This window comes from Felis catus, chromosome F1, assembly GCF_018350175.1.
Source record: "Felis catus isolate Fca126 chromosome F1, F.catus_Fca126_mat1.0, whole genome shotgun sequence".
Lineage (NCBI taxonomy): Eukaryota > Metazoa > Chordata > Mammalia > Carnivora > Felidae > Felis > Felis catus.
The window spans coordinates 6,505,280-6,518,936 of NC_058384.1; the positions used below are offsets into that span (position 1 = coordinate 6,505,280).

The window sequence follows — 13,657 nt, forward strand, 5'->3', positions numbered from 1 at the left end:
TGGAAGATAATCTACGTATCAAGAAGCATATGTTCTCTGCCTGTGCTTGTGATCAAATGGCCGATTGCTTTCTGATCTTTATACTTTAGGTTTATAATTTTCACCTTTCTGACTCTACTATAGTGTAAGAAAAATAATAATTTGGAAAGGAAAAAAGTTGAGGGACATTGATTCAACCTCCTGGGTTGTTTTTTTTTTTTTAATCTTCCCTTGGAGGGTTATCTTCTTATAGAGATGGTCATGATAACTTCATGCCAAAGGCAACAATTTCTCTTCAAATAGAAGCAAACAGGTCTGAGGCCTGGTTAACCTCTTCATCTTTAAGCTTTACCAAGGCATCACTACAAAACTTCTGCTTTTCCACCCTCATTTTTTTCAGGTTATTTTTTTCCTCTATTTTAAAATTATCCCTGGTTGTAAGGACTTGCAATTTCAAAGAAAACCAAAAATATTTATTAGTCACTTACTATGTGCCAAATAATTTGCTAAATAGCTTACATGGGTCAATTTTTTAACACTCTTGTTAAATTTTAAATAGTTCTTTTTTTAAATGTTTATTTATTTTGAGAGAGACAAAGAGACAGAGTATGAGCAGGGGAGGGGCACAGAGAAAGGGAGACACAGAATCCGAAGCAGGCTCCAGGCTCTGAGCTGTCAGCACAGAGCCCAACGCGGGGCTCGAACCCATGAACCGCAAGACCATGACCGGAGCAGAAGTCGGAGGCTTCAATGACTGGGCCTCCCCAGGTGCCCTGAATTTTAAATAGCTGTTATCACTCAGCTGAAGAAACTGACCAGCTTTGAGACATTAAGTAACTTGCCCAAGATCACAGACCTAAAAAGTGGTAGAATAGAGCGATTCCACAGCTGAATCTACGCATGGCATTACAACTTTCTCGTGTTACAGATTTATTTTCTTATAAAATCCTTAGGTGTTTTCACTGCCATTGTCAATGTAAGTATATAACATAAAATAATTCCATGTACTTACTTAGAATGCAATATGCAAAATGGAACACTAGATGGCAACAACAGTCAAGGAACTAGATAGAAGAAGGGCTCAACAATCAAGTAGTTGTTTTTCAAATTAAAATATGTATGCCATTTTACTCTTTACTCTCACGAAGCAAAATCCCTAATATGTTGTAACATCCCTTAGAGATAAAAACTAGTAGATCTGCATTGTATTTTGTAAACTGCTTGGAAATCAGTTCCTGCATTATTACTCATTCAATGATGCTTAGAAATCGGTTCTTGCACACTTACTAATTGAATGAAAAATGCTTTGGATTCCCAATACACAATAGCTTCTTTTGTTCTTAACTGTTAAATTTTTAACAGCACTAATTACGAAATTCATATTCATAGTTAAAGCTAACAATTGACTTTAATTCAATTCAACAAACACTGTGCAATGAACATGTGAAGGATATAGTGATAGATGTCACAGGCCTGACTTTTAAGGTCTTTTGGTGGTGAGAGCTATGTAAACAGCTACCAAAATTCTATACAGCTCAGTCAAATATGGAGGAGGAAGAGATTAATTCAAACAAGAAGGGGCTGGGGAAAACTTTGGGGAAGACTGCCACCTGAGTTGAGCCTCACAGGTTGAATAGATAGATCAATACAGTGCTGTAAAGTGTAGCATAAGCAAATTCATGGTCACATTCAGGAAGGTCACATTCCTGACCTTGTAAGTCACATTCAGGAAAACTGTAGGTCACATTCAGGAAACAGCACAGGTCATATGAAAGAGTGTAGTGGAAAATAGCGGGGTGGGGGGGGGGCATATTGTAAAAGATCTGGCAGGTCATGCTTTTATTGTACTGCAAGAAGGGAGCTCCCAGAACAGGGAGCGTTACAACTGAGGAGGACTTCAGCAACAGTGGGAAAGATATACTGGAACTGGAAGAGGCCTGAGCAAGACCAGTAGAAAGCTAATGCAATCATCTACATAGGTTGGGTAACAGTATGTTGGGACTTGAGCCAGGAAGGAAAGGGTGGGCATAGCTTAGGAAAAGACTCCAAAAACCAAGAGCTTGGCAACTGATTGGATGTTGAGAGCGAGGGATGGGGAGAAGCCAAGATATTTTAGAGGCTGTGAGCCAGGGCTGTTGGTAAGATGAGGGAGCCAGTATCTGAGGAGAATACAGAAAATGGTAGAAGGAAAAGGAGTGGTGGACAGGAAAATGGAGAGGAACAATAATCTGTGCAGATTTTCAGATGCTAATGGAATATCACCCATATACAGGGGTCTAGGAGCAGCAAGAAACGGGGGTGTGGTGCTCAGGAGGGCTGGTACAGCTAAAGGCACAAGGTGGGGGTGTTCCAATGAAGGGAGGGTTTTGGAGAGACAAATCTTGGCAATTAGGACGACACGGGTGGAAGGAACTCCTGACTGAGGAATGTCGGTGTTGAAGGCTTGTGGAAAATAAGAGAAAAGAGATGGAGAGGAGAAGAAAAAGCATGCAAAGAGGATGACTCCCACAGGAGTAAATATCAGATAAATCAAGGGGAAAAGAGGACGTGTTATAACAGGCCAGCCAATGGCTTCCTAGATGGCAGAGCTGGAGTCGAATGAAGGCAGAGATGAGGTCACCGGGTTTAGTAATCAGGAAATGAGTGGTGACCACTGAGTGAGCAATTCAGCAGCATGAAATCAGACTACATTTTGTTGAACGCCTGACTGCAGTGTGTTCAGAAGGGAACAGAGAGCTTCGAGGGTGAACGCCTGTTTTGAAAGGTCCGCCAGTAAAATGGCGGTGGGAAGGTAGGCAATTACGTGGAAGCTGATCAAGGGAAGGCTGCCTCTTGTTTGTTTAAACAAGAATAACAGCTGTAGACAGGATGACAGGGGAAACAGAGGAGAGGGAGGGACAGAAGATATAAGATGTGGTGACTAATGGCTCAGGGTCCCTGAAATCCTCCAAGTAGGAGGCTTCAAGAACTTAGAGAAAGAGATCCATCTTGGGAAGTAAGAGGGCCAGATGAGCAAGAAAAAATGAGCAGAAGACACGTTTGAGGGATGAAAAGGTGTTGAAGGGGCTCTTGTCAGTTGGTTGTGATGTCAGTGACATAGGTTGGCCATGGAGTGATGAGCTAACAGCGGAGCTGGGGAAGCGTGGGAAGTGAAATTCCTGCCTTGAGTACTGAAGGCGGTCAACTACAATGTAAAGAATTGCTAAACAGTACTTCTAAACAACCGAAGGTGACCGGTGTACCACTCTCCCGTGGAATTCATTCGGTGGCTTTCTTCAGCAATGCCTGACAGGCTGAAAGTAGCAATAAAAAAAAAAAAGTGCGATCGGGGCTTTCGCTGGGCACCGGCAAAGTGGGTAAACCAGAAAGATAAGAATAAGAGAATTCTAGACTGTTAGTGAAAACAGGTTGCAGTTTCCTTAGTGAGTGGATGCTGGGTACCATCAAGGGCCAAGCACTATGCAAGGTACTAAAGATTTCATAGTGACCGAGATGGGTAAGTTCCTTCCTGGCAGAAATTTTAAAGCTTAATGAAAGATAAAGACAAGGAATAATAATACGCTTTGATAAATGCTGTAATGAGAGTTGTTCTTAGCTGGGGGCGATTCCGCATGCATACACACACGCACACACACCCTGGGAAGCTGTAGCAATGTATGGAGATATCCTTGGTTGTCAGAACTTGGGGAACAGGAGGTATGCTGTTGGCATCCAGTGAACAGAGGCAAGGGTTGCTGCTAGATATCCTATGGCATGCGGGCGGGATAGCCTGTACAACAAAGAATTATGTTAAAGTCCACAATGTCAATAATGCCAAGGTGGAGAAACCCTGCTCTACAGACACATAAGAGGTACATCAAATCTAGGCGTGGGAGAACAGAGATTTTCTTTTCTTTTTTTTCTTAAAGAGAGAGGGTGCAAGTGAGTGAGGGGCAGAGAGAGAGAGAATCCCACTGCAGGCAGAGAGAGAGAGAGAGAGAGAGAGAGAGAGAGAGAGAGAGAGAGAAGTGGGGCTCACCAGAAGCGGGGCTTTAGCTCACCAAAGGTGGGGCTCAAACTCACGAATTGTGAGATCATGACCTGAGCCAAAGTCGGATGCTTAACCAACTGAGCCACCCAGGTGCCCCCAGAGATATTCTGGAGTAGCAGACCTGAAAGATGGGAGAAAATATCCAGGTAGGAAGTGAAGAAGAATTTGTGCAACATGTGCAAAGGCCCAGGGGCTAAAAAGCAGGGCATAAACAGGGGGATCAGGAGGCATCACCATCACCTAGTTACTGAGGAAATACTGTGTGCCCAAGTTTCTACAAGATAACAGATCTCCACTTTAAGATGTAGTCCTCAATGGGGGTGCCTGGGCGGCTCAGTGGGTTAAGCGTCCGACTTCGGCTCAAGTCATGATCTCACGGTTTGTGAGTTTGAACCCCACATCGGGCTCACTGCTGTCGGCACAGAGTCTGCTTTAGATCCTGTCTCCCTCTCTCTCTGCCCCTTCCTCACAGGTTCTCTCTCTCTTTCTCAAAATAAATAAATAAAACTTAAGTTTTAAAATCAATCAATTACATGCAGTCCTCATGAACAATCCTCAAAGTCAACATCATCTCCATGTTACACATGAGGAAAAACCGTGGCCTGGGGAATTAAGTAAGTTGTCCTAGGTCACGCAGCTGGTGAATGGCGGGGCTCCAAAGTTGAATCTAGGTCTGCTAACTCTAATAAGACCTTGTCCAACCCCTAAACTCAGCTGCCTTTGCAAGCTAACAGTGGCCACGTTTGTTGGAAGAGAGTAATAAGTGACATGGAAGGGCTGGAAGGAAGCACATGACAGACCTCGGGAAGTCTGTGAAAGGGTTTGGAGACTGTCCTGAGGCAGTGGGCAATCCTGGACAGATTTTAAGTCAAAGTCCCAGGGTCAAATCTGCCTTAAAGAAAGATCACTTCTAGCCGCAGTGCAGGGAACAGGGCAAAGGAAGAGGATGTCGTAATTCATAAGTCCAGAGAGGATGCTGTCCTGAACAAGAGAGGGGACAGTGAGGAAGGAATTCAAGAAAAGTTCAGAAACTAAGACGTGTACTTAGTGACTGGAAGTCAGGCGAGAAGCAGGGGATGACCAACCAGCTTTCCGGTCAGGGCACGGTAGTGGATGAAAGTGCCATTCAATGGATAGAGAACACAGCAGTTTGGGGGGAGCAAATGTAATGAGTTCAGTTGGGGACATAAAATTCATATTTAAATGGAAAGAGAAGAAGACCATCCTGGAGACAACAGTTAAAACAAGATGTGAGAAGAAGCTGAAGGAGAAGCAGGAATGAGGACAGTGAGTAGGTTTAATGGGGATGACGAGGCAGAGAGAGGCTCTGGTCAGAGAGAGCATTGCAGAGTTTGAGATCCCATGGACACACCAGTTCTCACGGCAGTCACTGCAGAACAGGGAAAGCGCTAGAGGTAAGCAAGCCAAAGTGTGCTGGGATTACAGTGTTGTGTGTATTAACAACATGGACGTAGAAACCTTTCAGGACGATCCGAGGAGGTCAGTGGAGCGTGCTATGGACTCCAAGTGTGTGCCCCTCCAAAATTTATGTGTTGAAACCTAACCCCCAATGCGATGGTATAAGGGTGTTTGGCCTTTGGGAGGTTATTAGATCCTTAGGAGGGATCCCTCGTGAATAGGATTAGTGCCCTTATAGAAGAGGCCCCAGAGAGCTCCCTCACCCCCTTGGCCATGTGAGGACACAGTAAGAAGACAGCCACGTATGAGCCAGGAAGCAAGCCCTCATCAGATACCAGATCTGCTGGTGCCTTGATCTTGGGCTCACCAGCCCCCAGAACTGTGAGAAAGAAATATTTGCTGTTTAAGTTCTGTTACAGCAGTCTGAACAGACAAAGACAAGGGAGAAAAGGGTCAGAGGCTAACGCTCTTAAAAAGTATCAGATAGCCAACAACTATTTTATAAACCCAAGTAATAAAATGGATGATTTTCTTTAAAATAAGTCTCAAATAGTGACATCTAAGATTGAGAGTTTATATTGATTAAAATCAGGGAGAGGAGAGACAACAATGATTTCAAAGAGGAATGGCCACTAACGTAGATGATAAAACAAAGGCCTGGAAACGGCAGGAAGGAGGGAGAGGATGCTGATCCCTCCATCACAGCCAGATGAGGCGAGGGGAGTGGCAAAGGGCCTTCACCGGAGGGTTGGAGGGTCACGGTGTCATCGAGGGACAGCTAGAGTTCAGTACAGATAAAGAACTAGGAGTGTTTGAGGAGACAAAGCATATAAGGGAGCTTGGTCTGAATGAATAGAAGTTTCAGAGGCACAGGGGCATTAGTAATGAAAGCAGTGAGGGCCAGTGGTCTGGGAAGAGTCACGGATGAACTGGATGGAGACAAATGGATAAGGCAGTGACTGAGGAGCTAAAGAGAGAGTTGAAAAGCCCATACCTTAATAAAATACTGCTGCTGCTCTATGGCTTAGACCAAAGCTATCCGACAGAACGCTTCACAGAAATGTTCTATATCCACACCGTCCAATACAGTAATCACTAGCTACTCGAAGTGTGGCTGGTATGGCTAGGGAAAATACATGGCAACCTCGGTGGACTCAGACGGAGCAAGGAATCCACGATAACCTCCCATAATTCAAAGTGCTTACGACACTGCCTGATCATGAAGTGGTAACTATTACTGTCATTATCACGATCACTCAATGTGTTTGATTTAGCATCCAGGCGTCCGGACTCATTCATAGCTAAAGATGCTATTCCGTACACATATATTATTCATTATCTGTGGCATATTTGGATGTTCTCAAAATCTCCCATGCATGGAGGAGAAACATTTGTCTGCAGTCATACCTGAACGTGTACACATGTGGTTAAGATCTTCACAGCACGCGAAATCGCCAGCAAATGAAAAGGTGAGGCATGCAAGTCTCTCCAAGTACCTTGCCATGTCGCTCTCTATTCTCTGAACAGCGATATAACAAGAGGATTTGCAGAGGACTAAGAATTCTACCAACAGGAAATCTGTGTAATTCAGCAAAGCCAACACTCAAACACTGGTCTTTGCTTTGCGTGTTTCGAAAAAAAGAGTTTAGTTAAGGATGAACAGCCACAGGAATACTTGGCGGAGAAAAAAGAGCAGTGACAGGCTGCCTTAATTTTGATCTTCTGAGACTTGCCTTGGTCTTCTCGAAATTGGCTTCCTCGGCCACTTGCACGGCTTGCTTCACCTGCTCATAAGCGCCGGCTTCTCTTTCCTGCACGTCTGTCAAGATGCTCCTGACGGAAACTAGTGCGGACATTAAGTCATCTCTTTCCCTGTCAGCACAAAAAGAACATTCAAAACAAGAAATGGTCACATGATCATGTATTCGTGAGTCAGGAAGAAAAAGGCATTAACACACAGTAGAAGAAGAGCCAGGGTGGGCCGGCTTAGCACGTCCTGAAGCACACCCTGGAGAAAGGCCCTCTGTCCTCCCCTGGCGAGGTGCATGCAGAGGGGCCAGAAAGGCTGAGGCTTCATAGCAGGACTGCGTCTGGAGGGACAACCACCTATTGTGGAAAGGATGACCACACTGCGGGCTGCAGATTCAAGCCCAGAAAAGAGGAAGTTAGTCTACAAATTAAAAGGTTGGGGGCTGGGAGGAAAAAAAGGAATAAGACAGAGAAGGTGGGGGCTGTACACAGGTTCAGGGGCTGCTAAGGCCTTGTCTACACTGCTGACTCCCCACGCATTTTTCTGAACAAATAGGTCCTTTCCTTTTTATCTTTCTCTACCATCCTCTTTTTGACCTTTCTCTCTCTCTCTCTCTCTTTTTACTTTGAGAGAGAGAGAGAGAGAGAGAGAGAGAGAGAGAGAAACAGAGAGACCACGAGCGGGAGAGGCAGGAGGAGAGGGAGAGAGAATCTCAAGCAGGCTTCACGTTCAGTGCAGAGCCCAACACAGGGCTCGATCTCATGACTGTGAGATGACCTGAGCTGAAATCAAGAGTCGGACGCTTGACTGACTAAGCCACCAGGTGCCCCTGCCCTACTCTTTCAATTAAATTCTTTCACTTACTTATGAACCCATTTCTTCTTTCAAAGGGTGGTACTGCTGAATCCCTCAAATAGTCTGGTTCCACAGAGAATGCTCAAGATTTAACAAAATCCCATCCTGCTGGGTTGGACCGCTGCCTGGTCCCACACCCTTGTCAGCAATTCTCAGAAGCCCTCTGTCCTTGGGGACAGATGGAACCAGATGCCAAAACACTTTGGCATGTAACATAGCAAAGGCCCAGTCCCATGGGTTAAATAAATCCCGTATAAGACTTTAGGATATTTGGAATTTATCCACTGGATAAAAATGACCAGCTGACCAAAGAGAAAATGAGGTGGGCAAATTTCTATACACACAAAGCAAAGAACTCTAAGTTGGGCTGTTATGTATGCTATTCCATGCTTTGTTTGAGAGCTCAAGTTTAAACCATGGTTTCAAATTCAGTGAAAGTAACTGCTTGAAGTTTCCTTTTTTTTTTTTTTTTTTTTTGTCCAAGTTCCAAACTACCAGGAGAGAGCCAATTTTGATTTTTTTATTTTTTTTTAATTTAGCAACCTTTAAGGAGCAATGATTTCAAAGATTATAGTCTCTGAGTTTGAGTGGCTTTCAGAATTAACCAATGACTCCATGTAAAAAAAAAAAATCTCTTAAGACAAAATAATTTAAACTATTTGTGGTATTTGGAAAGCAGTCATATTTTAAGAAATATGTAATACTGAACAAAGTTACAATTATTAGCAGTTTCATAAATGCTCTTTTTGTTAAAAAAAAAAGGACTGCTGCAAATATAAAATTCATGGGAGCATAGTGATCTTCAATTTAGAATTTCCTGGTTTGTTTTAAATTGAGAAAAATAATTTGTCTTTAATTCTTTTGTTCTAAAGGGAAAGAAAATGGAGTTCATTATTTTGGTCAAATCTAACCAACACAATGATTATGTGAAAAAGTAGAAGAGTCAAAGCAAGGTTAAATTGTTCTGGTTAAGGAAAAAATAGATTATATGAAGGCAAAAGTGAATGTATGCCTATTTGCATACCAGAAAAGCTCTAACATGGAAGGGGACTAGGTTCATTAAGACTATGCAGTCAGAGTTCCTGGGTGGCTCAGTTGGTTAAGCTTCTGACACTTGATTTGAGTTCAGGTCGTAATCTCCCGGTTTGTGGGTTTGAGCCCCTCATTGGGCTCTGTGCTGACAGCTCAGAGCCTGGAGCCTGCTTCGGATCCTCTGTCTCCCTCTCTCTCTGCCCCTCCCTTGCTCTCACTCTGTCTCTCTCAAAAAGAAATAAGCATTAAAAAAAATATGCAGTCAGGGCGCCTGGGTGGCTCAGTGGGTTAAGCCTCCTGACTCTTGATTTCTGTTCGGGTCATGATCTCCTGGTTCCGAGATCAAGTACCACATCGGGCTCTGCGCTGACAGTATGGAGCCTGCTTGGGATTCTCTCTCTTCCCTGTTCCTCCCTGCTCTTCCCCACTTCTCAAAATAAATAAATAAACTTAAAAAAAAGTTAGGTAATAAAAAAAAGAATATGCGGTCCAGGGGTGGTTCAGTCAGTGGGGCGTCCAACCCTTGATCTCAAGGTTGTGAGTTCAAGCCCCACGTTGGGCTCTGTGCTGGGTGTAAAGCCTACTGAAAAAGAAAAAGAAAAAAAAAAGTATGCAATCCAACTAGAACCTACGATTCTAGAATAAGATAAAAATTTACTCTTTAAGGGCAGCAAGTCAAAATGGGCATCTATAGTCACCTTTCTTAAGGTTGTACGACCGACTAAGAGACCCAAGTTACTATTCAGTGATGCTCTGATCTGTTCCTGACACCGTGGCATCATTGAAGCCAAAGTTCCAACTAAAAAGATTAACCGAAAAGCTCAGTGTTTACAGTATGCTGACAGATCACAACAGGATCAAAATCCAACAAATTTGCTTCTAACAGGAGACTTAATGCTTAATATGTTTAATCTCTTTTCAGTGTGTGTCCTCTTGTTAAGAGGAGTCTGCCAGATAGTAGATAATCAGTGTAACAGAGGACAAAGACCAAGTGGGTGAGTAGTGATCCTGCCACAGGAGGGCATCAAAGAGGTAAAGTAAAACTCCTCCCAGTTCTAGTATTGCATGATCTAAATTTAAAAAGTCACTAGGCTACTTAGAATTGGAAACTAAGGAGTTTTGTTGCTCTGGTTCAAAAAATTTTTCAGGCTATCAGCTCACCAACTTCAGACCACAGACAATCCTCAAAGAGAAACAGCCCCGAATACTGATGTCTTGTTAAGCTCATCATTCAACAGTGAGCCCATAAAATGATTGTACTGAAAACCTGTGGAGCCACCGGACGGGCACCCTCCAATGTTCTGTCAGAGAAATGTACCACATGCTTTCAGGTGGCCTTCAGACCACTGGGCAGCTGAGCTTCATCAGGAGAGATGCCTGAACTGCACCAGTACAGGAAGCCACTTGGGTAATCTGCAATTCTCCACTCAGTCGCTGCATTTTTTGTTTTGCCTCGTCTCAACTCAGCCAGCCCACATCTCAACAGCAAGCACTCGGAGTGAACCCAGCTCTGGGCATGTCAGCCCTGTCTTCCACACAATGCCTTGCTTCCGGTCCCGTTCCTATGTCACCTTCTTGATTTAGCTCCCCTTTATCAGCCCCACTCCACTCCTCATTACCTGGCCCTCGGGAGCAGCCAATCCCAGCACCCAGGATAACTGCACAGGCAGCTGCAGGCCTGTCCAGAGCTCCCAGTCCGCAGGCCCAGCCCAGAGCCAGGCCTGAGTGCGTCTCTCCCAGTGGGAAGCTGTATAAACACACGTGGCCTATGAGTGTGAACGTGAGATGGCAGCTCTCCATATCACCGTCTCCCAAGGCCAGAGTTCTGTGAGTGCTGAACAAACACCATGTACGTGATCAAGGAGTTTTCTGAAGCAAAGCAAGCAGTATGGCATCGATGCTGCTGGGAGAGCAACTAAAGCAGAAGATGAGGCAAGGAGCTTGGGTGGGAGTTCTCAGACAAACCAACTAACAAGATGAGCATGGGGTATTTAAGGAATGCAGAGCAACAATGAGAGCAATGAGAACCGAGGAAGTCCCTGAATAATCATGGTCAAATGTTTAAAATAAGGAAAAGGGGGGCACCTGGGTGGCTCAGTCAGTTAAGGGTCTGACTTTGGCTCAGGTCTTGCGGTTCGTGGGTTCGAGCCCCGCGTCGGGCTCTGTGCTGACGGCTCGGAGCCTGGAGCCTGCTTCGGATTCTGTGTCTCCCTCCTCTCTGCCCCTCCCCCAACTTGTGCACGCTCGCTCTCTCTCTCAAAAATAAATACACATTAAAAAAAAACCTTAAAATAAGGTAAAGAGACGGTTAGTCTGCTATATAGGCATGAGCTTCATCTTGAAATATAAAGTGCCTACGAAATGCCTTTAGTTCCTCAGTTATTCCACAGTGAGTACCAGTTTCAAGCATCATTAAGCATCATTAGTCAGTATTATCCCTGTTTTTTAAAAGAAGATCTAGAAGGCTGACTACAACATCTCCTTGTTCCTCATTTCTGGGAAGTTCCTGCCACAGTCTCTCAAAGCCAACTATACACGACTGTGCCAAGACCCACTCGAAAAATCACAAGCTGGACTAAAGTCCCAGGATAGTACAGTAGTAATTACTTCTCCTTTCTGAGCAGTACGCTGACACTTCTCCAAGGCACTATCAACTACAGAAAAGAATTTAATATAAAGCAGTTCCATCTTGATTATCATTCGAAACCGTTTTGGTCATTAAGCGAAAAGGAGGGGTTACTTTCCCTCTTACTGACCTCAAGGCATAATGAGGCCTGAGCGAAAGGCAGAAGTTCAGAAACACTACAAAGACTTCAGATCAACTTTTAAGTGCATCCAGTGTCATCAACAGTTGTTAAGTATACTCTCCAAAAAAAGTCCTCACGGCCCTAACAAAACGCCACAAACAAACTGGTGGTCTGGTCTCCAAGTCATGGCTGATCCTGTTCATTTCCTGGGCTCAAGTCAGTCCTGTGTCATATACCCAATATATTCCGTGCTCACAGATCAACAAAGGAACTGACAGCTGGTGTCACAATTGCCACATTTCAAGTAGAGGCCAGGAGGGAAGTCTTGATTTGTCATATTTGGGGATACAAGTTTTTTTGTTTTTGTTTTTTGTTTTTTAATTCCATCCTAGAGTCATGCAGGGAATTCTATGATGCAGCTCACTGAGGCTTCAACCTTCTAATTATGCATGAAACTAGAAATCCAGACCTAAAGAGTGCTGGCCCCTCTTCCAAGTGAGCCTAACACTCAATATTCAGCATTCTGCATTAACACATTGAAAGAAGTGGAACACCAGCTTCGGCCAAAGGACTCCTCTAGACAAAGGTTTCATTGACAATATAAGCAGGGGCCTTCCACTGCACTGTTATTAAAGTAGAACAGGAGCCAATGATGTGCTGACAAAGCAGAAAATTGAACGGAGAAGGCTGACATTTATTTTAAAAGGCTAAGAGCTGAAATTTAGGATAGAGACAAAGGAATACAGAACCAAGAATCTAATTTCTAAATGACTGCCAGTCTTGAAATCAATGTAAACATTGTAGCTTCCTCTTAAAATACTTTTCTCATGACCTACAAGGGTAATATGAAAGGCAATAGGGAAAGAAACCCTGCCTTTAATTTTTGGTTTGGTTGTGCTTGGCTACTTAAACTCTGCCTCTCTTCATCTGTGTGACTTTGAATATGCTTTTTGCCCTTTTTAAGTTAATTTTTTCATTACATTCTCCCTGAAAAATTCATTACCAATGTGGTTAAAGACCCATTCGACACACACTTTCAATTTCAGTGCCTTCTTCCACCTCTCCAGTGGTCATCACCGTTAAGTACTGAGTGTTTATCCTTTTAAGCCTTTTTCTATGTGTATGTATGAACCTGGAGAAAATATACTGTATGGCTGTGTATGGACTTTTACAAAAATAAAAATACAAATAGTTTTGTATCACATGTGTCTTTTTCATGTGTCACATGTGTATCACATGTGTGTTATGTTTTTCCTTCAAAAATCTATTGTGGAGCTTAGTCCCACATTAGCACATCTAGATCTATTTCATTCTTTTTTTCTTTTACTGTGCATAACATAGTAGATGCAAAACTCTGAAGGATATTTAGTTATTCACATCCAAAAGAAACACTTTTGGTTTCTTCTGTAGTTTCTATACTCACACTTCTGACACCTCATGTGGGGGGTGTCAGATACTGACACTGACCCTGATGCTCAGTGGGGACATTAATTTCCTGAAGTCAGCACAGACCCCACAGGGTAAGGCTCAGCCCCACAAGACTGTCTGCTGGCTTTGGGTGCCACTTTCAAGTCCTATCTTGTCACCTGTACTTCTGAACAACTGGCCGTAAATCACAGGTTCTCCTGACCCCTTCCTCAGCTTTGATAATTTGCTATGACAGCTCACAGAACTCAGGAAAGTGCTTTACTTACTCTTTCAAATTCATTATAAAGGATACAATTCACTAACAGGTAAATAAATAGAAGGGATGCACAGGGCAAGGTATGTGGGAAGGGGTGTGGGGCTGCCATGCTCACTCTGGGCATGCCACCCTCCCAGCACCTTGGTCCCCAACCCAGAAGC

The 13,657-nt window shown here is 43.7% G+C and overlaps 1 protein-coding gene and 1 long non-coding RNA gene across 25 annotated transcripts in view; one reads left to right on the forward strand and one right to left on the reverse strand.

Moving 5' to 3' along the window:
- The window catches only part of SDCCAG8 (SHH signaling and ciliogenesis regulator SDCCAG8), a 246,891-nt gene that overhangs the window by 176,209 nt on the left and 57,025 nt on the right, over positions 1-13,657 (reverse strand). For all 24 annotated transcript variants that reach the window (XM_023247420.2, XM_045049307.1, XM_023247417.2 and 21 more), the window contains one exon: positions 7,162-7,300. In XM_023247420.2, the coding sequence (XP_023103188.2) occupies positions 7,162-7,300 (139 nt within the window). The remainder of the gene's footprint in view (positions 1-7,161; positions 7,301-13,657) is intronic.
- Positions 2,339-11,221, forward strand: LOC123382918. The gene is made up of 3 exons (XR_006592071.1): positions 2,339-2,770; positions 9,988-10,097; positions 10,214-11,221. It is a non-coding gene; the product is annotated as an uncharacterized LOC123382918 (long non-coding RNA).